The following is a 23,148-nucleotide window of genomic DNA, read 5'->3' on the forward strand; positions in this document are numbered from 1 at the left end:
GGATTCTGATAGGAAGAAAGATCTGGAAACCCCTTTTTGGATCCTACAATTTGATCTCAGTAATTGACCTTCCAACATGGGTAGTGAGAGACAGTATTATGCTAATTGATATGTCTTATTTAGTGAAGCTCAAAGCAAGAAAATAACTGTTTATCTAGTACCTTACAGTACAAATGCTTCTCAGGGGAAATCAGTTAGAATAATTAATGACTCCAGGACAGTTGTTTTTAGGAATACATTACAGGAAATGATATAGGATGATATTTATAATGACTCAAATTCTAAAATAAAATTGTCAATCAATCAATTCCTTTTATTTGTCTGAAGACAGCATTGATGTTGCATAAGACATCATCAAGTACAAGTTATTTCTTTGTGGACAACAGAATATAATGTTACATATAACTTACATAAATTTTAATTTATACTAATATAAGTTATTTCTTTGTGGGCAACAGAATACAATGTTACATATTAAACTTACATACATTTCAATTTACACATTTATATTAACCAGTTTATAGTATACATAACATAGTTCACGTTACAGTTAAATCATTTATAGTATTGCATAAAAATTCCTGAACATTATAGAAAGCATTTATTTTTAGCCATGATTCCATCACAATTCTAAATTTGTTGTGTGGCAGTTCCTTTAATACTTTGTGGTATTTTGTTCAGAAACACCTTGCCAATATGTGTAAAATTGTTTGACCTGGATAATCTAGTCCAGGGGGCATTTATCAAGTTTCTGTTTCTGGTTTCATAAGTACGGTCATTAGCCCTAGTTTTATATATAAGAGCATTCTCTTTGGCGTAGACAAGAACTCACGGCATGTACAAGCTGGGAACACTAAGTACTTTGTATTTGGTGAAGTATTCTTTGCGGGAAGTTATGTTTTGTAGACCAAAAATGCACTTACTACTTTCTTCTGCCACAGGAAGACATTCTTAGCCCCAGCAGAGTTCCCCCAGAGTATTATCCTGTAGTTCAAATGTGTGTGAAAAAATGCATAGTAGGCCATAGGGAGGAGGTCTTGATTGACACAGATTTTTAATTTTCTTATCAGGTGCACTGCTCTTGATAATTACAAACCTTTTCTGTGTGAGTATTCCAACATAACTTACTGTCAAGATGGATGCCTAACAATGTCACTGACTTTTCCTTGAGTTTGTCACTATCAATGTTCCTGAGGGAGAAAATTATGTGTTCTGTTTTATCATCATTTAGCTTTAATCTGTTGTCCCTGAACCATTCACTAGCCCCTTCATTAGTTCATTCATTTGTATCACAACCTTTTCATCTGTATGAGATGTGATGAAACTGGTGTCATCTGCATACATCACTACTTTACATGGCACCATACTTGGCAAGTCGTTTACATATATAACAAACAGGAAGGGTCCTAGCACTGGACCTTGTGGGACCTCATACATAACATTCTGAAAATCAGATTTTTTATTTGGATTATGATCATGCTTTGTTTTGTGTTAGATAAATATGATCTCAAAAATGCCAGTTCATTGACTTTTATTCCATAATGTTCTATTTTGTTTATTAAAATATTATGTGAAACAGTGTCAAAGGTCTTGCTAAGATCCAACAGAGTGGCATAGGTATGTTGTCTATCTGCAAAGCCATGTAGAGCAGATAACACAACATTTTGAATGGCCTTAGTTGTAGACAGCCCATTTCGAAACCCATACTGAGCCTTGTTTAAGTGGTTATTACTTAAAAAAATAATAATAAAAAAAAATCATTCAGTTAGTTTTTTACTATAGTTTCAATAATTTTTCATATTATTGGGACTATTGCAATAGGACTATAGTTTTTAGGTGTGTTTCTGTCTCCTTTTCTATGCACAGGCAATATGGTGGTTAACTTCAAGCTGTCTGGAAATATACCTTTTGTGAACATAAGATTTATGAGGAAACTCTTAGGATGACAGATTGTATTTACAACTTTTTTAAAGATAAAATTGGACAGACCATAGACATCCTCTGTTCTAGAGTTGCTCATCTTGGACACAACATCTTTTATTTCCTTAGGGTCAACAGTTTTCCACCGAAAAGTTTCTAAACCAGCATTATATCCATCTTTCCATAAAATGGGCAGTCTATCTGCATTTTTGTGATTATTACTTGCATTGACTTCATCTGTCATAGAAAATTTTCCAATATTTATGAAGTAATTATTAAGCTCTTCTGCACTTAAGGGAATGGGTAATTTTTCTGTGGTAGTCCTAGATTGTTTTAATTACATTCCATGCTGCTTTGCATTTGTTGCTGGAATTAAGAATGTAATCACCATTGGCCTTTTTTTAGCTGCAACAATATCCTTCCTGTATATCTTTTATAGTTTATCATAAGCACGTTTAGAGTGATTGTCTCTGTGTGATTTTTCATAATACACTCTTAGTAAGATCCTTAATTTATGGAGATAAGGTGTATACCAGTTGCTGGAACTTCTGTTCTGCTTCTTGGTATGTAACTAATTTGATTTTGTTTTGAGTGGGCAGCACTCATTAAAGATATTTACAACTGTACGTAGGAAGCAATCAAATGCACAAGTAAATGAGTCCGTTTGAATCACAGTGGAATTCCAGCCTACACTCATAATTCTATGTGTCATATTTACTATGTTTGTACGATTTAGCTGCCTCACTGCCCTATGTTCTTTTGTTTATCTTGACCTTTGCCAAACCCAGTTAATTTTAGAAATATGCCATCATGGTCAGACAGCATGGGTTTCACAACATCCAAGACAACATTATTTCTGCAGACATTTGAAATGACATTATCTAGGCATGCATTTTGTCTTGTGGGTTTACTGTTGAGACAGAAGAAATTATATGATCTCAATGTATCTAACAAGAGGCTAGTTTGAGAGTTATGCACATTCACATCTATATTAATATCTCCAAAGATAATAATTTTATATGTCTTATAGCTGAGTAGAAACAGTAACAATTTTTTTACATGGTCCACTGTAACTTTTGAGTCAGTACTTGGAGTGCAGTATATGGAAATCACAATAACCAGGCAGTTTGAGAACTTAACAGCAGCAGCTCCAAATTCTCCTTCTTGAGTTGAATGCTGAATATCTATAATACTGAATTTAAGTTTTACACAATCTCTTACAAGTATACCTACACCTCCTTTCCTCATAATGGATCTAAAATAAACAGATGCTATTTTGTGGCCATCAGGAATGTACAACTTGCTTTCATTTTTGTGAGCCAGTGCTCATTAAGACACAGAACATCACAATGTAACTCTTCTAAAATTAGTTCTAAATCAGTCAATTTGTTTCATATTGATTGTATATTTATGTGAAAAAAACAAAGGTGTTCAGTATTCATCTCTGGAAAACCTAAATCAGATTCTGGATTATTTAGTAAATGCTCAAGATGTTCACTTTCACAATTATCCTGCTCAATTTTGGGATATTTTGCTTCAGATCTCAAGGTGTAAGCTACATTTTGTAAATTAGGTGGATGCCCATGTACAATTTGGATGGCCCCATTTTGGGCCCTTTACAAGTTTTGCTTACCTGGCCAGCTGAGTGCTATTGTGCCTACAGACTTTGCTTCTGATTTAGAGCTTAGCAAGTTTATAAGCTCATTCGAAAATTTCTATTTACCCATTCTGTTCATATGCAAACCGTGAATTGCATAATTGCTAATATCTAGTACACTGACATTATTGTACTTCTTACAAATACTAAACAATCTGGAATTAACTTTTCTGATCTCCACACTCACACAAGACCAGTCATAAATTCATATCGTTATTTCATATCTTTCCACATACGCTAATCAGGAAGGACATTAAATAACCACATAAAAAAAAAACTATGGAACACTACAGAGAATAGTATCTTGTGAAAGGAAAAGGGAACTCTATCTGTTGGCAAGAACAAATAGATATCCTTTAGTAGTTGCACAGAAAAAACAGTACCAAAAGTTAGAAAGAAAGGTTATAAAAAATCAAGGAACATGTGCAGAATGTCAGAAATTAGTAATTCTTACAACAGACTTAAAATGAATATAGTGAAACAAGAGACAGGACAACCAGCCTCAGAACAGGGTAATATCACTATTGAACTGAATGGAAGGGCTATAAATGATGAATCACAGGTAGCAAATGTTAAATAATCTTTTCTTAAATATAGTACAAACTATAGAAACAAACCATTCAAAAGAAAAATCATAGCAGCATGTTGACAAACTAACTCTCATAAACTTTAATCATATGAATGCATCACAAACTTCTTCTGAAATTAAAAAAATTACACATTCTCTCAAGAATTAAGCTCATCTGGTTTTGATGGTGTTTCCCATGGAGTACTGAAGATTTGTTCTCATATAACAGGTATGTTCTTAACTGAAATAGGTAATGCATCACTAACTTAAGATATTTTTCCAGAGAGGCTGAAATATGCCAATGTTAAACCCCTCTTCAAAAAGGTGATAAGAGAGAGGCCAGTAACTACTGACCTGTTTCACTGTTGACATCATTTTCCAAAATTTTTGAGAAGGTGATATATTTTAGAATAGTATCTTACTGTAACATTACTAATATCATCAGCAAATCACAGTTAGGGTTTCAGAAGAGTTGCTCTATTGAGAATGCCATTTACATGTTCACTTACCAAATTTTACAAGCATTAAATAATAAAGTAGTGCTGGCTGGTGTTTTCTGTGACCTAAGGCATTTGACTGTGTGAATCGCAGTATTCTCCTAGATAAATTGTAGTTTTATGGAATTGATGGTTTAGCCAATCAATGTAATACCTAACCAAAAGAATGGAGAATGTTGTACATATTTAATTGGATAGATAAAAAATCTACTCACCAAGCAGTGGCGGAACAAACAAATAAAAGACGGTTGTAATTGCCAAGCTTAAGAAGCCAGTTGCTCCTTCTTCAGGCAGAAAGGTTGAAGGGGAAGGAAAAGAGGTGAAGGAAAAGGACTGGAGAGGACTAGGAAAAATGGTAGATTTTGGGAAAGTCCTCAGAACCATGGGTCAGGGGAGACATTTCATATGGGACAAGAAGGAAAGACTGGATCAGTCTTCCCTTCTCATCCCATACTCCTTCTCGTCTCCCCTGACCCATGATTCTGGGTGACTTTCCCAAAATCTACCCCTTTTCCTAGACCTCTCCACTCATTTTCCTTTACCCTTCTTCCTTCCCCTTCAACCCTTCTGCCTGAAGGAGGATCCACTGGCTCCAAAAGCTTGCCAATTACAACCATCTTTTATGTGTGTGTTCTGCTGCTGCTTGGTGAGTAAATCTTTTATCCATCCAATTACATCATTCAACCAACATAGACAGCAGAGATAATTCTGATTGGGGGGGGGGGGGGGGGATCCTGTATGGGGTTCCCTGATGCTCAGTCTTAGGCTCACTCCAGTTACTCATATATGTAAATGATTTTCTATGTAATATACAATAAGTGGAATTAGGGTTTTTTTTTTTTTTTTTTTTTTTTATATAAAATCTAAGCATACATACAGTAACAGAGTAAATGGTAAACAATGATCTTAAAAGTACCATTGACTGGTTTTCTGTGAATGGTATCATCCTCAATTTAAAAAAGACACAGCATGTTTAGTTCTGCACATCTAGGTGTACTACACCAATGATAAGTTTATTTTTTATGCTACAAGTAAATTGTTTTCTGAAAAACTACTTCAGCAGCTTTGCTTCATTTCCATGTAGTGCATTCTTTCAGCAGCACTGCAGATGAATCAGGTTTCAGCTTTCTGCCTTCTTTGAATCAAGCCTAGGCGTGGACATGATTCTTTGTATGGCATGTGAAGAAGTCTGCTGTAAAAATTCCATGACAAAAAGCTGCAGCAGTGAGTCTCAAAAGTGCATCACAGTGTATACTAAGCTTCACAAGAGGAGCACTGTAACATAAACTAAACATGTACATGATGCCTATCTCTCTCTCTCTCTCTCTCTCTCTCTCTCTCTCTCTCTCTCTCTCTCTCTTTTTGCCACCTCACCTAGCCTCCAATACATATTGAGTCACTCACACAAACCCATACACATACTATTTGAATACAGTATTTATATTGATTGTGAACATATTACTTACATCACAATGTGCTCCCATCATTGCTATGAAATGTCACTCCAGATTCCAATTATAAGTGGAGCACATAACATTCATGGCTCCAGACAACTTTTCTGCCATGTTCTGCTTATCTCTCACAAGTTATATGAAGGTAGTGATATTCAGTTATGCAAAACTTTCTTTTTTTAATTTATTCTTAACTCCATCCAGTGGCTCACAAACAAAATATGCTATACCACACAAGGTTTTCGGCTGTAGATACTCAATGCTACCCATGCAATGCCAGGTTGCTAGTTAAATACAATAGAAAAATATAAGAGAGAAATTTATCATCAGAAATATATTCTCACACTAACTAAAACAGTCTGATGATACTCATTCAGTTATTTTTATTCCACACCTGTGGAAATGTACTCGATCAGGGATTAAGATGTTATCAATTGAGGTTTAAACTGCATTTTCATCCACAATGAAATTTTCTTGATGGTTCTTTGATAAGGAGTGAGAGAGGAAAATATTTGAGGGCAGAAGATTAGAATAATATGTGCAATAAGCATTGCTTTCCAGCCAGGCTCCTGGATAGGTTCTTTAGCAAAATCAGCAGAGTGCAGATGGGTGTTCCAGTACAGTAGCAACACTTCATAAAGTTTCTGTAGTTGTTTTTCTTATATGTTGACCACAAGGTATCTCAGTCATTGGCAACAAATGCCAGCTGTGATGGACATGTCTCTGGGATTCAGTTCATAACATGAAACACGTTCTTTGTGCCACCAGATGCATGACATTACATTTCATAAATTCACACTGGTCTTTGCTACAGAATTTTTTTGTTATTGCCAACCATATTTTCTTTTTATGAAACTGACACACAGTAGTTCAAATCCCCATCTGGTCATCCTGATTCAACTTTTCTATTATTTATGTAACAAGGCAAATGCTAGAAATTTTCTTATGAAAGGCCAGTCATGTCCCTTCCCCATTGTTCACAGCCATAGTTTCTGCTTCATCTCTAATGACCACATTGTCAATGGGACATTTAACCCTTACCATCCTCTCTTCCTTTACTTCCCCCAACACTGCCCACTGAATGTGAGTGTTGCATAAAGGTTAAATTGCCACAGTTCATCACATTTGCTAATAGTTGGGTGGACCATGGTAGTGAATGGTAAAAATGTCCTTCATCAAATGAATGTTGCAAATGATTCATGTCAAAATGATGATACTTGAAGTGAAAAAATGCATTTTGTGACATGAATTCTTTGATGCACTTCATAAAAAGAAAATATGGTTGGCATAAATGTTACCAACTACCTCTCCTACTTGCAACACTCTAGTAAATCCAAAAAGAACAAATTGTCACACATTTTCGACATTTTTCTATTTTACAATCAATTTTCTAATGCTGAATGGGAGCTGGAATGATCCATCTCCTCCATGTCAATTTTGGCAAATAGAAGGAACATTTTTTTTAAAATCATTAAATGTATTGCTCTGAAATTTGGACTATATGTTCAGTGAATATTTCTCTACAAAGTTATAATGTCATGCTAAGAAATATTTATTGGTTTTTGTTTAAAAAAATTTTTAAACAGATGCTTATTTTTTTCTCTAAAATTTTGCACTTTTTATTCTATAACTCTTGAAATATACAATATTTTTTTACTAGCAGTTTTTGATAAAATATTCCTCAAAGATGAAAATTTTAAAGTTATGGGAAATGGCTTCCAAAGTTTTTTAATACATTCCTGCCCCATATGATGGATTATCAGCATTCTCTTCTTTTTCCAATGTTAGTTTGCTTTTCACTGGTCTTTTCTTCCCGTTTGCTGCATGTTGTAGGCTCTTGTCTCTTCTTTCTGCACCTCTCAGTCTTTCTTCAACAATTAGGTGCATTGTGGAAATGGTGTTGTGTCCTGGTTGGAAACCTAAACATTTCAGCACATCACATTTGATAATGTTTCCTTCACTGTATGTTGGCACTGCATCATACACTCTAAAATGCAAAGCTTTTATCTGTACAAAAACTCTTTTGGAAATCCTAATACAAATTAAATTATTTACACTTTAATTTGGATTTTATGTTTTCCCATGTAAACACTTTTCCAGTAAACTTGGCTGTGATAAATCTTTGAATATGGGCCTAATTACATCAATTACAGCATTTGGCAAACTGTTTTTATGACCATATTCGTTTCCTGATTGGTACTTACACCATGAAACATCACCTGTGGTGCACAGTGCATGTTGTGGGTGCTCATTTGTTGATGCTGTATGAAAAAATAATGCCCATACTGGTCTCCTCATATGCTCAATGCTTCTTGTATTTTGCCTAATTGCACACCCATAATACCTCTGCAATCTATCAATTGCTTTATCTGTCAATCTTCTCTTCCTCCAAGGGTCTTACCATCACTAAGCTTCTAGAATCCTAATGTCTGCTTCAGTTTCCACAAGTGAGCCCCCATGCGCTTCTGCACATGTCCAATGCAGTCCTGTTTTTTAATGTGAATTTCATTGCTATGAAGTTTGAGTTCCTCTACAGCTTTATATAGTTTTCAAATTTTTCTTTGCTCTCACAATTTCTTGCTAGAAGAAGTTCTATCACATTCATTTGGAGTAGTCAGTGAGGAGCATCTCCTTCAAAACAACAAAAGATTTCTCCTTCCACTCATTGTGCCTTTTCTTAAACACTATATTGCTGAAATGGTGCATATTGATATCCACAAACCAAATATGTAAAACAGGTATGAGAAAAATTCGTTAAATACGCAAATTGAACAGCTAAACGACACAAAGCAAACTCCACAAGTCAGCACACATGGTATAGCATTTATGTTTACCAATATGAACAGTCACTTGTCATAGAGATAAAGCCATACAAAATTGGGAAACAAAACACTGTCTAATTCCGCATTCTGCAAAGATACCTTGCTTGCAGCCAGTGAGCAGCGTTGTCAGAGGTGACACACCAAGTCGCTACAACCTTTTACATGGCGTGTCAACTTTGCAGTAATAAAAAACACACTTATAATTCACTTAGAAGGGTGAAACTTGATTTGTTTGATTCAGAAAACTCCACATAATTTTATAATGAGAAAAACAAAAAACGTTACTTTTGTCATTTTCATCATTCCGGCTCCCCTTAAAAAACTTCCTAATAATCTTCTGCTATGCCAAGTTCACTAAATTACTGCAAGAACAATTTTGGAATCTCAAATAAAATATGATGATTGATAAATATACTTATAACAATCTGCATGACAACAAACTTAACTAAATCTCCACAAACTTATGCACCATTCTACTTTTTACTGAAAAATTTTGCCTGAAATGGTAGATTACATACTTCAGTATTCTTCACACCATATGTTTCATAAGAATAGGTCAGAACGCCCTTGCCTATACAATTATATGAGACAAAATGTGGTTTAAAAAGAGTTAAATAGAAGAGTCAGCTCAGTACCTCAGCTTTGCATTTATACTGACTATATTTTGCACTAGACCATAAATGTATACATCACAGCAGCGCAAGTGGAAAAAAACTCTTCCTATAGAAAATTTTGCATCCTCCCATGTTGCCAGTTTGTGCAGGTGGCTGTTACATGATTTTACTTCAGTGATAACAAAATCAAGTCAGAAGTACGCACTGAGTAGCTGAGGCACATGGTGATTGGTGATGCATACATACCAGGAACTGAATGTTATGAACAGGCCGTAATCCACCTCCAGGGAGTCAGAATTCACATTAAATGTGAAGCATCATTCACTATGACAAAATCAAATATGCTGTTTCATGGTTTGTTGGAATGAATCTATTTTCATATGCTTAAGGTCTGGGTTTGATTCACGCATCTGGCAGCCATTTTTAACAAGCACAAGTAGTCTGTCTTCGTCTCTGGCAACACTGATTGAACAACATAGGGTTGGTTCCAAATCCACATTAAACATAAGGTCCCTTTGCTACCAAATGGAAGAGAATCAGTGTAAGCCGGCCATGACAATAGATGGAAATAGCTTTCATATGTCAAAAGTTTCATCTTATCAGTGAAACAATCATCATGTAAGGTCACATGGCACTTCTTACTCTATTTGAACTTAAGATGTTTAAAATATTAATGCTAGACTCATATCTCCTCTTTTATGGGATTTTACACCTTCAGGATGATTTAATTCCATCATTTTGTTGTTCCCCAAATAGTTGAAACCCCTTATGGTCATCATGAAAACTGTTTGTCTGGATTTGAATCTTTGTCCAGCACAAAATTTTTCATCATGTTATTTGAAGCCGTAGCTTACACACACCAAGCCGCAAGTGATAAATAAACATTATTTTTAACACCTCTTGTTGTGGGTCATCAACAATAATGATAGTGCTGGTTTCAACTCCTTGTCAGGAACACAAATTTTCAGCACATATTTTCAGGTTTATACAAGCTACTCCTAGCTACAGGTGAAAAAGCATTCAATAATAAGTGTGTCTTTGTGTATAGTCAACAATGATAATACATTTGGGGTTTGATTCCCAGTCAGCACAGAACTTTTCATCAGATTATTTCCAGTTTGGACATGCATGCATCTCACTACTGCAGAAATAAAGTGAAATTTAATTACTCGTGGCTAGAAAATGATGGCAATACATGTTGGTTTCAAATCCTGATTAGGCAAAACTTTCATATTTCATCATTTGGGCTTGTCATCTCATTTATGGTGAAAAAATTTGATTTCTAGGATTTGATTGTGCTTCATTAACAATGTCACTACTAGTTGGGTTCGATTCCACATTGAACACAAAATCTGCATCACATTAATTCAAGTTTAAAAATGTGAACACTTTGTTATTTGTGATAGAAACCATGTTTATGGTCTTTCATGGTTAGTGAACAGGGAGATGTTTGCTGGGTAGGAGTCCCATGTCCCAGTCTACTACAAAAATTTTTGTCATGTAATTTCAAGAAGAAACTTTGTTTTTGCAGTGTCATTTATTGTAATACATTTGTGTTTACAAGCGTTAATGATTCTGCCATACATAATAATGTGTATCCTGATATTTGCAATATCATTGTATTAATTTGCATCTGGATGGATAGCCACACAGATCAATGTTCTTCACTTGTCTCTTGTAGTAACCATTCTGTATAGTCAAACAACTGTAATGGAAAGAGATTAGAGGACCTGTACAACAGTTATATTATGAGGACTGCATGCAAATCAGGTGGAATGTAATTCACGTGATTTGCATACTTTTGAACGTGATAGTACATTGAATCTGGAAGTATCTAGAGAAAATTCAAGTAAACTTCTCTTATACCTGACACACATGCAAGAATTGTAAAATGAGTCATAACTTCCTTTCATATTTTACTGATATTAATATTTGATTGATTACTGAACTGTAGCTATTTATCTTCACAATATTGTGTCATGCAATGGTATTCATCATGTTTCCTTTATGTTCAGTGAGATCCTCAGCTCTACTGAACTACAGAATGCAGTATAGTGCAGGACAGAATGTAATATTGTTTATATAGATGCAGGATATGACTTAACATTGCATGTGAGAATTTTATTCAGACTGTTAGAGGTATGTGATGTAACTTAGTTTCATGCCCATGAGTATGTGATGAAAGTAATATGAGAATGTGGGAGATGCAAATTTTAGCATACAAATGGCAAGTGGATTAAAATACCTTCCTGATGCCATTCCATTCCCATTATATGTAGTGATATTGCTGCTAACAAGACAAAAAGTGAGAGTTGAAGTGGAGATAGTGCAGATGAGAACACAGACACTGAGTGGTTGTGAGATAGTGTAAATAATACAAAGAACCAACTGTAACAGTGGGTGCAGTAGAGGAAGATGCCCAATTGTAAATACCTGTAAGCGAATTAATGTTAGTGTTCCAGACACTTTTCAGTACAGATCTTGGACCACATTTTTCATATAAGGAAGGAGATGTGAGGGAAAATACACTGACAGAGCTATGGACAGAGCACTGGGACTCCAAGCAACTGCTGTCACTGGTCAATGTCCCCGCCAGTTCAGCAACTCAGCAGAAGCAGTTGCTTCTGTGTCAACCTACTTTTTTGTGTCAATGGCATCAGGAATTTCAGTAGTTTGACACATTGCCATGTGACAACAGACAAATGTCAGTTACCAACCCTGTTCCAGACATTTCTGCGGTGACACAGAAATGCAGTCCCTTCCACAAAGTCAGAACAGAGCAGCTGCATAGACATCCTGGACCAGTTCATTAAGTAATGATTGGCACAGCAACTCTGTCCATAATGCCTGCCATATGTCAGTCATCACCATGAGTTTTACTGATGCATCCTTGGAGTTTAGACCACAAATGTATTGCCACTGCCACTAATGCCAATGGGATCTGAAATGATGGCCACTGCCTGACTGCCCTGGCCCTGGCAGCCAACACTCTTCCACTACTGTGTGGCCCACAGTTGCCCTTCAGTCCAGAGTCAGACTCTGGGCAGAACTGTGACCTGCCAAAAGTGAGAAGAAACCACAGGTAGCCATATGCTGCATCGTGGCCACCACTACCAACTCAGCTCTTGGTATGCCGGCTTTGCCAGTATCAGCATGCCACCTTCTCAGCAGGATGTGCCCACTGCACCCTGTACTGCCTTGCTCATGACATTGATTGGAAATATTATGAGCCAGCACCAAGTTTAATGTATTAATAAATAACTTGTGAATATTCATCATTTGTTTCTCTACAGCTGCCCACTTCACTCCCCTCTCCCAAGCTGCCAAGAATAACCCAAAACACCCCAGGTGGGTGTTAGGATCATCCTGACAAACGATAAGATGGTTCCCAGCACCCAGTAGCAATTATTCTCACACCTCTATTGTTTCAGTATTATGACAATAGGTATTAGGTAGGCCAGTGTAGAGGTAGATAACATCAGTAGTGATGAGCAGGGCACCAGATGGTAAAGGAACAGGAGATCAGTTGGGAGAAGTTGACAGTGTCTCAGCTGAAGGAACCCCTACACATACATTTTCTACATGATTCCCAACATCTATAAGCTCAGCCATGCAGAAAGCCAAGCCCTATTGTGACACTGCTATGGTACAAATGTGAGAATCTCCACTCTTGTTATCCTATATCTTCATCCTGTTGCCCACAGCCTGCCCTCCGATACCCAAGATGATTACCCAGTATGCCTATCCATAAAATTTTCCTGCTTGTTGCACAGTATCACAGTCTTTCTTGACCCCTCCTGTCCCATTCCTCCCTCACTTACTCCATATGTCTCCACTATTCATGTTCTCCCTACTTACACCACCCAAGATTGCTACTAACTCCAACTCTAATAAACCCAATAAGGTGGTAACAACGGGAGCCACTAGTGACTGTCTACCTGTCCCCTCTCTCTGTCCCTCGATGTGTCCACCTCCTCCTTCCCTCTCCATAATTATCCCTCTGCTTCTTCCCTACCCATTCTCACCACAATAGTTGGGAGTAAGAACCACCAGCTTCCTATTGTAATAGGTAGTAAGATGGACCAGGAGGAAATCTACACAGACAGGAGGTAGGAAGAGATGGACAGAGGGAGTGGGGACCAGCAGATGGACAAACAGCGAGGGGGAAGGCTTTCTGTTCATCTTCTTCTGTCCCTCTTTCTGTCACCTTCTCCTACCCTGTTCCCTGTCCATCTGCTCCTCCCACACTTTCTGTCCATCTGCTTTTCCTCCTCTCTCTGTCCATCTCCTCCTCCCCACTTTCTTTTCCCATCTCTTCCTATCTCCTGTTTCTGTCCACTTCCTCCTGACCCCTTGCTCTACCCATTTCACCCTCCCCCTTTCTCTGTCTATTTTCTCTTGCCCCTCTCTCTGTCCCTAGCTGCGCCCATCTCCTCCTTCCCCTCCCTGTTTATCCATCTCCTCCTCCCATTCTCTCTCCATGCTATCACCCCCACCCCAATAGCACACTGGTGGTTCTTACCCCAACAGTATTTTTTTCCACTTTGTAACAAATATGTGTACAAACTTTGGTTGAAATCATCCCAAGGGTGTAGTTAAAATGTAATGCTTCATGTGGCTATTTTACTGCATGAACAGCAAAAATGTAGTAAGCAATAAACTTTTTTTCCTATCGTCATTTTTATGGGGGTTGTCTGCAAGAAGATGTTTCATAAATTTTTGAAGTTATGTGTAAAGGATTTTGCAAGTCACTGAGTGGTCTCATCCTCATATACTGGATGACTAAAGTACAGATATTCACACATTGTGGGCTGCACTGATTTTTCACCCCTGCCTTCACCCCTTTGATAGGTGAGTGGTTCTTACCCAAACACCAATTCTATTTGATAGAAAGTGATATATGTGCCAAGTTTGGCTGAGATCAGTCCAGTGGTTTAAGACAAGATGTGGAACACATATGCATACATGTCAATTTTTATAATATATAGGAATCAATTTAGAGTTGCTACCATTCTAGAAAATGAAAAATGACTGGGAGGATACATCGTCACCTAAATTTAAGTTTGTAACTTCACATAGGAATTCAAAATATAGAGATGACTACTCTGTAAACTTTTATATTTCCTTTCATCTTGAGAACAAAGAGATTCATATAAATTCTCTATACACACACACACACACACACACACACACACACACACACACACACACACACACAGTTCTGTTACTGTAGCACAGGTAACTTGGTTGGTGGTGTAGGTCAAGGAGAATGGGAAGGCAAGTGAAGTTGTAGACAGTAAGATGATAGTGTGTTATGAAGAGCAGAAAGGAAATAGAATAGAGGACCAAAGACAGAAGGATTGAGAGGGGTAAATGGCAGGTGGAGAACAGGGACTATCAGAGGTTCAGACCAGAGACAGTGTGAAGAAAATGGTGAAAGAGCATAGTTTATGGGAGTTAATGAGGAACAGCCTCCTCTCTTCTAGACTTTCTATTTTTTTTCACAATTTTCAGCCTAGAGCACAACCGATCTTACTGATGTTTTTGAGAGTATGTATGGCAGGAAAACTGGTGACATCATTATCTGTGCAAAGACAATACCAACAAACGTACACTGAACAAGTCTACCATTTAGTAGATGTGAACTTAAAGAAAATACTTCTATTTTATATTCAATCATTCTTATATTGTTTGGGCTAGTGATATTTACTACTCTGATTTAAGTCATTATAAGGTGTCAAAGTTCAGCTGCATCTTAGTCAGTTCACTCAATATTGTTATGATTTTCAACTTTGTATGTGATGAAATATATCATTCAGATGAATATGTGGTAATAAAATACACATATATGGCAAGTCCATTGTTTAGCTGAGCCAGTTTGCAATTTATCTGTAACAGAAGGAGATAATCTATGTTAAAGCAAATTTTAGACCAGTGTACTTCCATTGTGTGATGTCGTGTGGCAAAAGAAAAGTTTAAAAGATTAGTACACAGCCATCTCATTTTTCTTTCCTTAAAGTTGACTGATGGACTTTCATAGTTAAGGAATATTTATCACCTGAAGTGAGGGTCTTTAAATAAAAAGTAAAAAGAAGAAAAACTTTGTTCCATATTTACAGTCTTTTGGAAGTTGTATCATGATTGTAGGTCTCGTAATTCATTTGCACAAAATATACTTTGTGTTGTACAATCGTCAATGACAAATACAAAAGTATTTAAAAAAGAACAGAACCTTTTTTTTAATGTGGCAACAGAGGAGCATAGCAATTTGCTGTCAGCAGCATTATATGCCTCACAACCTGCCAAGTAATACCTTTTTTTTAAGTTGCTGAAATATTGTTATTTAAGTGAGTGGTAGTGCAGTATTTTCCTGTGTTTCATTTCTGAGTACAATGATGCAATACAAAATTTTGCATGGACACAGGGAAAATATTCTTGTAAATATCTTAACTTTAGACACAAGTTTGTGAAGATGATGCTCAAGGTTGTTCAATGTGTTACCAATGGTTCTTTTGATTCAAAAGTTCAGTCACATTTACACTTCACTGTAATGGCTGAATATCAGTAACAATATCAAGTGAATGTTTGCAGTGGATTCCTTGAACAATTTGACAATGAAGAAATATTTATGCAAAGGATCATCACATGCAACATATGTTGGGTTTGTAGCTTTGTCACTGAGATTAAAGTCATGTCATCCCAATGGAATGGTAGACGGTCTCCATGCAGAAAAAGTGGCAGTTTTGATTCAATGTTGAAGTGATGCTCAGAGATTTTTCATGTCACCAGAATTGTCACCCAAATATAGAATGGGGAATACTCTTACTGACTAAACAGTCAAGTCATGACTCATGAAACACTCTCTGGGGTCATGATCCATTAGTAATGCCGTTGCCCCTGAAAGGTAAGATTCTGGGTTCATGTCCCAGTCTGTTTGGATTTTTTTCTGTTACATAGTTTCAAAACAATATACACACTACTGTCAAGTGAAAGATTTGTTCTGTTACCTCTTGATTCATACACAAAGACAGCATATCTGACCACTCAGTTCTGTCATATCTCAAGTTAAATGTAAAAATCTTCCTACAACCACACTGCTCACCACATCTCAAAGTGATTTTCTTACTTTCAAAATCAAAATTAGTGCTGAAAGGATGCTGCTTCAAAACCATTTATAGCTTCAAGGAGAATTCTTCATGAGAACTAAATAAACATTCCATAAGGAGTTTTTAAGGACAGCATGGTGAAGCAGAAACATTGCTGTGACAAATGTGTGAATAGAGGAAGGAAGTACTTTCAAGAAGACAAGAACTAAATATCTGTGATTTGATAAAAAATGTTTGATGTATGACATCAGGTTCACATGTGCACCAATATAATGGGAAATAGCTGTTGCAGCCTTCAGTGTGAAGACTGGTTTGATGCAGCTCTCCATTCATTCTATCCTGTGAAGCCTCTTCATCTCCAAATAACTACTGCAGCCTACTTCCTTGTGAAACTGCTTACCATATTCATCTCTTGATATCTCTCTATAACTTCTACCCCCAACACTTCCCTCTAATACTAAATTGGTGATCGCTTGATGTGTCAAATTTGTCGTGTCAACTGGTGCCTTCTTTTAGTCAAGTTGTGCAACAAATGTATTTTCTCCCCAATTCTATTCAGTACGTCATTAGCTACATTATCTACCCACCTTATCTTCAGCATTCTTCTGCAGCACCACATTTCAAGACCTTCTATTCTCTTCTTGCATGAACCATTTGTTACACACATTTCACTTTAACACATGGCTGCCCCCTTGACAAATTCCTTCAGAAAAGACTTCCTAATGCTTAAATCTATGTTCAATGTTAACAAATTTCCCTTCCTTAGAAACACTTTTCCTGCCATTGCCAGTCTACATTTTATATCCTCTCTACTTTGGCCATCATCAGTTATTTTACTGCCCAATTAGCAAAACTCCTCTATTACTTTTAGTGTCTTGTTTCCTAGTATAATTCCCTCAGTATCACCTGGTTTAATTCAGTTACATTTCATTACCCTTTTGTTGTTTTCACTGATGTTCATTTTATATCCTCCTTTCAAGACACTGTTCATTTCACTCAGTGTCTCTTCCAAGTCCTTTGCTATCTTTGACAGAATTACACCATCAGCGAACCTAAAAGTCTTTATTCCTTGTCCCTGAATTTTAATTCCTTCTTCATATTTCTTTTGTTTCCTTTACTACTTGCTCAATGACACACTGAGTAACATCAGTCACGGACTACAACCCTGTCTCACTCCTTTCTCAGCAACTGTTTCCTTTCCATGCCCCCTGACTTATAACTGCTGTCTGGTTTCTGCACAGGTTGTGAGTAGCCTTTAATTCCCTGTCTTTTACCCATGCTGCCCTCATAATTTCAAAGTGTATTGCAGTCAACATTGTCAAAAACTTCCTCTAAGTCCACAAGTGCTATAAATTTGCATTTCCTTTACCTATCTTCTGGAAGAACTCATAGGGTCAGCACTGCCTTATGTGTTTCTACATTTCCCAATCCAAACTGACCTTCCCCAAGGTTGGCTTCTATCAGTTTTTCCATTCTTCTGTAAAGAATTTGTGTTAGTGTTTTGCAACATGACTTATTAAACTGATAGTCAGGTAAGATTGGCATCTGTCAGCACCTGATTTCTTTTGGACTGTAATTATTGCATTCTCCTTGAAGTCTGAGGTTATTTTGCCTGTCTCATGCAACTTGCACACCAGTGGAATAGTTTTGTCATGGCTGATTCTCTGAAGGATCAGTAGTTCTGATGGAATGTTGTCTACTCCAAGGGGCTTTCTTGGTGCTGTGTCAAATTTTTTCTGTCCATATCATATCTTGCATCTTATCTTCTTTTATGTCCTCTCCCCTTTCAATAATATTGCCTTCAAATTTATTTCCCTTGTACAGCCCCTCTTTATACAGTTTCTACTTTTCAGCTTTCATTTGCTTGCACAGGACTGGTTTCCCAATCTGAGCTCTTGATATTCATACAGCTGCTTCTCTTTTCTCCAAACATCTCTTTAATTTTCTTTAGATCGTATCCATCTTTGCCCTAGTGGTATCTGTTTCTATATCCTTATATTTGTCCTGTAGCCATTCCTGTTTAACCATTTTGCACTTCCCGTCAATCTCATTTTTAGACACTTGTATCCAGTTTCAACTGTTTCTTTTGCTGCATTTTTATATTTTCTGCTTTCATCAGTTAAATTCAGTATCTTCTGTCATATTCAAGATTTCTTCTAGGCCTTGTCTTTTTAACATTTGATCCTCGGCTGCCTTCACTATTTCAGCTCTGGAAGCTAACCATTTGTATTATACTGTGTTCCTGTTCTCTGTTGTAGTCAATCATTGCCTAATGCTGCCTCTGAAGCTTTCAACACATTTGGTTATTTCAAATTATCTAGGGTCTAGCTCCTTCATTTCTTATCTTTTTGTAATTTCCTCAGTTTTAATCTAGAGTTCATAGCAAATAAATTGTGGCAAGAATCCACATCTGTTCCTGGAAATGTTACAGTTTAAAATCTGGCTCCAGAATCTTTGTCTTACCATTATATAGTCAATCTGGAACTTTCTCATGCTTCCAGGTCTCTTCCAAGTATGGTAGCTACTTTCATGATTCTTAAGTGAAGTGTTAGTGATGATTAAATTATAGTCTGTGAAAAATTTTACCAAGTGGCTTCCTCTTTCACTCCTTTCCTCCATTCATATTCACCCTCTATTTTTTCTTCTCTTCCATTTCCTACCATCCAATTCCAGTCCCCCACCACAATTTTCATCTCTCTTAACCATGTGAATAATTGCTTTCATTTCGTCATACATTTCTTTAGTCTCTTCAACATTTGCAAAGCTAGTTGGCATATAAACTTGTACTACTGTGGTGGCCATAATAGCTTACCTGCATTCCTATTTTCTTATTCATAATTACACCTACTCCTGCATTACCCCTATTTGAGTTGTACATAATTGACTGACCAATTCATACAATACAGCAGGTGTTTAAATACAGGTGTAAAAACTATAAAAATATGAAACTGAATGAAAAGTCCAGTAGTATGCTGTAACTGTATTTATTTAAGCCTATTAAAGATGCACCCAAGTGGTTTCATAACTTCTAAGTTGCATCTTCTAGTGTACGTAAATGCTATGTCATTTGGTATAGAAAGAGATGTAACAGAATGGCACAGATTAACAGTTGGTGTGGTTAGGCAAAGTTCTCAACCTCCCTCAACTGATAAAAATCATCAATGATGAATGTTCAGTCTGTGTTAGAATCATGAACTTTCATAATTTTACTGATTAAATTATGTTCCTGTGGCTCAATGTCAAGCACCAGATGATGTCCCTCATAAATGTTATCCAGGGACATTGCCTGTTACTTGACATATATTCACAGGAACATGTTTTAACCAGTAAAGTGATGAGAGTTTGTGATTCTAACACAGACTGTACATTCACCATTGATGATGGTTTTTATCAACTGAGGAAGGCAAGAACTTTGCCTAACCACACAAACTCTTACTCTGTGGCATTCCGTAACAACCCTCTATACCATGCCATGTTGCATTTATATACACCAGAAGATGCAACTTAAAAGTTGCGAAACGGCTTGTGTGGATCTCTAATCGACTTAAATAAGTATAGCTACAGCAGACTACTGGATGTTTCATTCAGTTTTATATTTTAATAGTTTCAATACATGTAATTAAACATCTGTCATGCTGTTGATCAATCAGTCATATAACTATTTTAGCTGTGGCTGCCCTAATTTTAAAATTATCTGTATTTGAGTTGTGTTCATAAACATGTACTCACCTAACCAGATGGCCTGTTTGTCCTGTCATCAGACTATGTAAATTCCCACTATATACAAATTCAACCTATCTGTTTACCTTCTTAAATTTTCTAAGCAACATGCCCAATTAAGGGACTAACATTCCACACTCCAACCCATAGAATGCCAGTTTCGTTTCTCCTGGTGGTGACATCCTCCTTGGTAGTTTCCACTCTGGGATCAAAATGATGGACTATTTTACATCTGAAATATTGTACCCAAGAGGCTACCATCATCATTTACCCATATGGCAGAGCTGCATGCCCTTGAGAAAAATTACAGTTGTAGTTTCCCCTTGCTTTAAGGAGTTTTCAGTACCAGCACAAAAAGGCCATGTTGGCTGATGTTACATGACCAGATCAGTCAGTCATCCAGACTGTTTGCCTGCAACTACAGAAAAGGCTGCTGCTCCTCTTCAGGAGCCACATGTTTGCCTGGCCTCTCAACAAATAACCCTCCATTGAGGTTCAGCCTATGGTATGGCTGTCTGTATCACTGAGGCACACAAGCCACATTATGACAGCAAGGTCCATGATTTTTGGGGTGCTTGAACCCCATTGCCATGATTCATCTAGTCAGAAACAGAATTAGCAATGAGGATGAAATTCTGGGCAGCTAATCAGCATTCTCATTTTGCCTTAGATGTTTACCCATTTGAATCCTTTTGAATTTTACATATATGGATTAATTAATTTCCCTCCATTCACATGCATTTCTTGAATATCAGAGTTACTATCTGGTTTCATAAATGGCATAAGATTTGGTTTTGGAAGCCACAGATTTAAACTTTTTGTTGTAAACAACAGCAGGAATAAATTTAATTATGTATACTCATGCACTTGTAAATTAGATAATCTTATTGTTTTTCTATAATACAGAAATTCCTGTTCTTATAGAAATTGGTATTGTTATTATAATACCTATTACACCCAAATAAACTTTTATTCCTAACGATGAGAAGAAATATTGATTCTAGCAAGAGCATTGCATATAAATTAAATTATTTGTATTAATGTATTGTGTGGGCATGAACAGGAAGAACCCATAGTTGATTATTCTTGACTCTATACTTTTTATGATGCAACAAAAAACAGTCCATTATTATTTATTATTGTATGGTCAAATTAAAGACACCAATTAATAAATTAGTATCGAAAAACTGTATATTTATTAGAATAATAATAGTGTTAAACCAAAATGTGAACCTTTAATGAGAGAGCATTATTGAGAATGGATTTTGATGCTGTCTTTCTTTTATAGCCGTTCTGATTATGGATTTGGACACAGCAACTTTTTCAACAGCAAATCTGGGATCAGCATTTCAGTAGAAGACACTGATGAGGGGAATCTTCATTATGACAGGTTGGTATCATGAATCATTTTTGAAATTTTTGTCTAATTCTTCATCTTGTCACAAAAAGGTTGTATTTACTTCATGAAGAAGAGAGTGTCACTCTGGTTAATTAAAGATGTCAAACTAAGCTCATCAATTTGTGCCAGTGATCTATAAAACGAAATAAAGCTTCATAAGCACCATAGCTGACACTGTTTGCTGGAAATTTGAAATTTTTGATTTTTTTTAATCTTCAAGATCTACTGCTTATTCTATTTGTTAGTTACTACATCCATTTGTCTTAACATTGTTCTTAATTGTTGGAGATCTGTTGGCCAGCTCTCATCATCAGCGATGACTCATGCTCTTTGAATTTTAGTACATACTCATAAGGCTCCATGTTAACACATGTGATAACAGCTGGATACATGTGTATGGACTTTCTGTGTTTGACACACCATCTTGCTTTACTATTACATGAAGACTCAATTGTTTCTAACTTGTTCTATCTGTGTGGTGAACTGTAAGCTCAAGTGAGGCTAGCTGAAATTTTGTAGAGACTCTTATGAATTTTTCTGCTCATGTGGCCACATGACAAATACATCATCTGTATCCCACTACATATGTTTTATGTGACATGTCATGAGATATTTTCTTTGAGTATTTCCTTGTGCAAACTGGCAACCACAGGTGACAGTCTGTGTTCTATGACCAACTGTACTGTTTGTTCATGATATAAACAGAAATAAGGCTGAAGTGAGTAAAAATTTGAGCAGTTCGTACGTGCAGCTCCAACCTTTTCACTGATCATTTATATAGACATGTCTGGTGGAATGAATCATTAGTGTAGTTTTAAAGTTCACCACTAGGTCATACTCTCTTAGGTGGTGTTCATATATTCACTGCATAAAGTCGCTAACTCTTATATAATACTGGCCATTTCCTCACAGCTTCACATGTGTACGTATCTGTCACATGTAATGAGCACATCTTTTGGTCCATCTTCTCTTCCTCACTCTCTGCCCATCACCGCCTCACCTCCCTCTCTGTTCATCTCTTCCTCCCACCTCTCAGCCCATCTCCTCTTCCCTCTCCTCTACTCTTTCTGACCATCTCCTCCACCCCCCCCCCCCCCCCCTACCCTCCCTCCTGTCCATCTTATTCACCCCCTCTCTCTCTCTCTGTCCATCTCCTACTTCCCCTACCTCAGTGTACTTCACCTCCTGCCTCCTTTCTCCCTATCCATCCCTCCTGCTCCCTCTCTCCCTGTCTGTCCCCTCCAGGCGTGCCTGTCCACATGTGTAGACCCTGCAAAAGATGTGGAAAACGTAGGCTGGTACTACTCACCCAACATGCCTCTTGTGCAACACAGCCTGTATGCCAAGGGTTTGGAAACACTTTTTTTCCCATGATGTGTAGGGTTAATAAAGCA

The 23,148-nt window shown here is 36.9% G+C and overlaps 1 protein-coding gene across 1 annotated transcript in view; it reads left to right on the forward strand.

Annotated features, from left to right (window-relative positions):
• Positions 1–23,148, forward strand: part of LOC124555748 (rho guanine nucleotide exchange factor 17) — a 386,854-nt gene that overhangs the window by 296,559 nt on the left and 67,147 nt on the right. Inside the window, exon 11 of the mRNA XM_047129772.1 lies at positions 21,644–21,745. Within this exon, the coding sequence (XP_046985728.1) occupies positions 21,644–21,745 (102 nt within the window). The remainder of the gene's footprint in view (positions 1–21,643; positions 21,746–23,148) is intronic.

Source organism: Schistocerca americana, chromosome X, assembly GCF_021461395.2.
Source record: "Schistocerca americana isolate TAMUIC-IGC-003095 chromosome X, iqSchAmer2.1, whole genome shotgun sequence".
Lineage (NCBI taxonomy): Eukaryota > Metazoa > Arthropoda > Insecta > Orthoptera > Acrididae > Schistocerca > Schistocerca americana.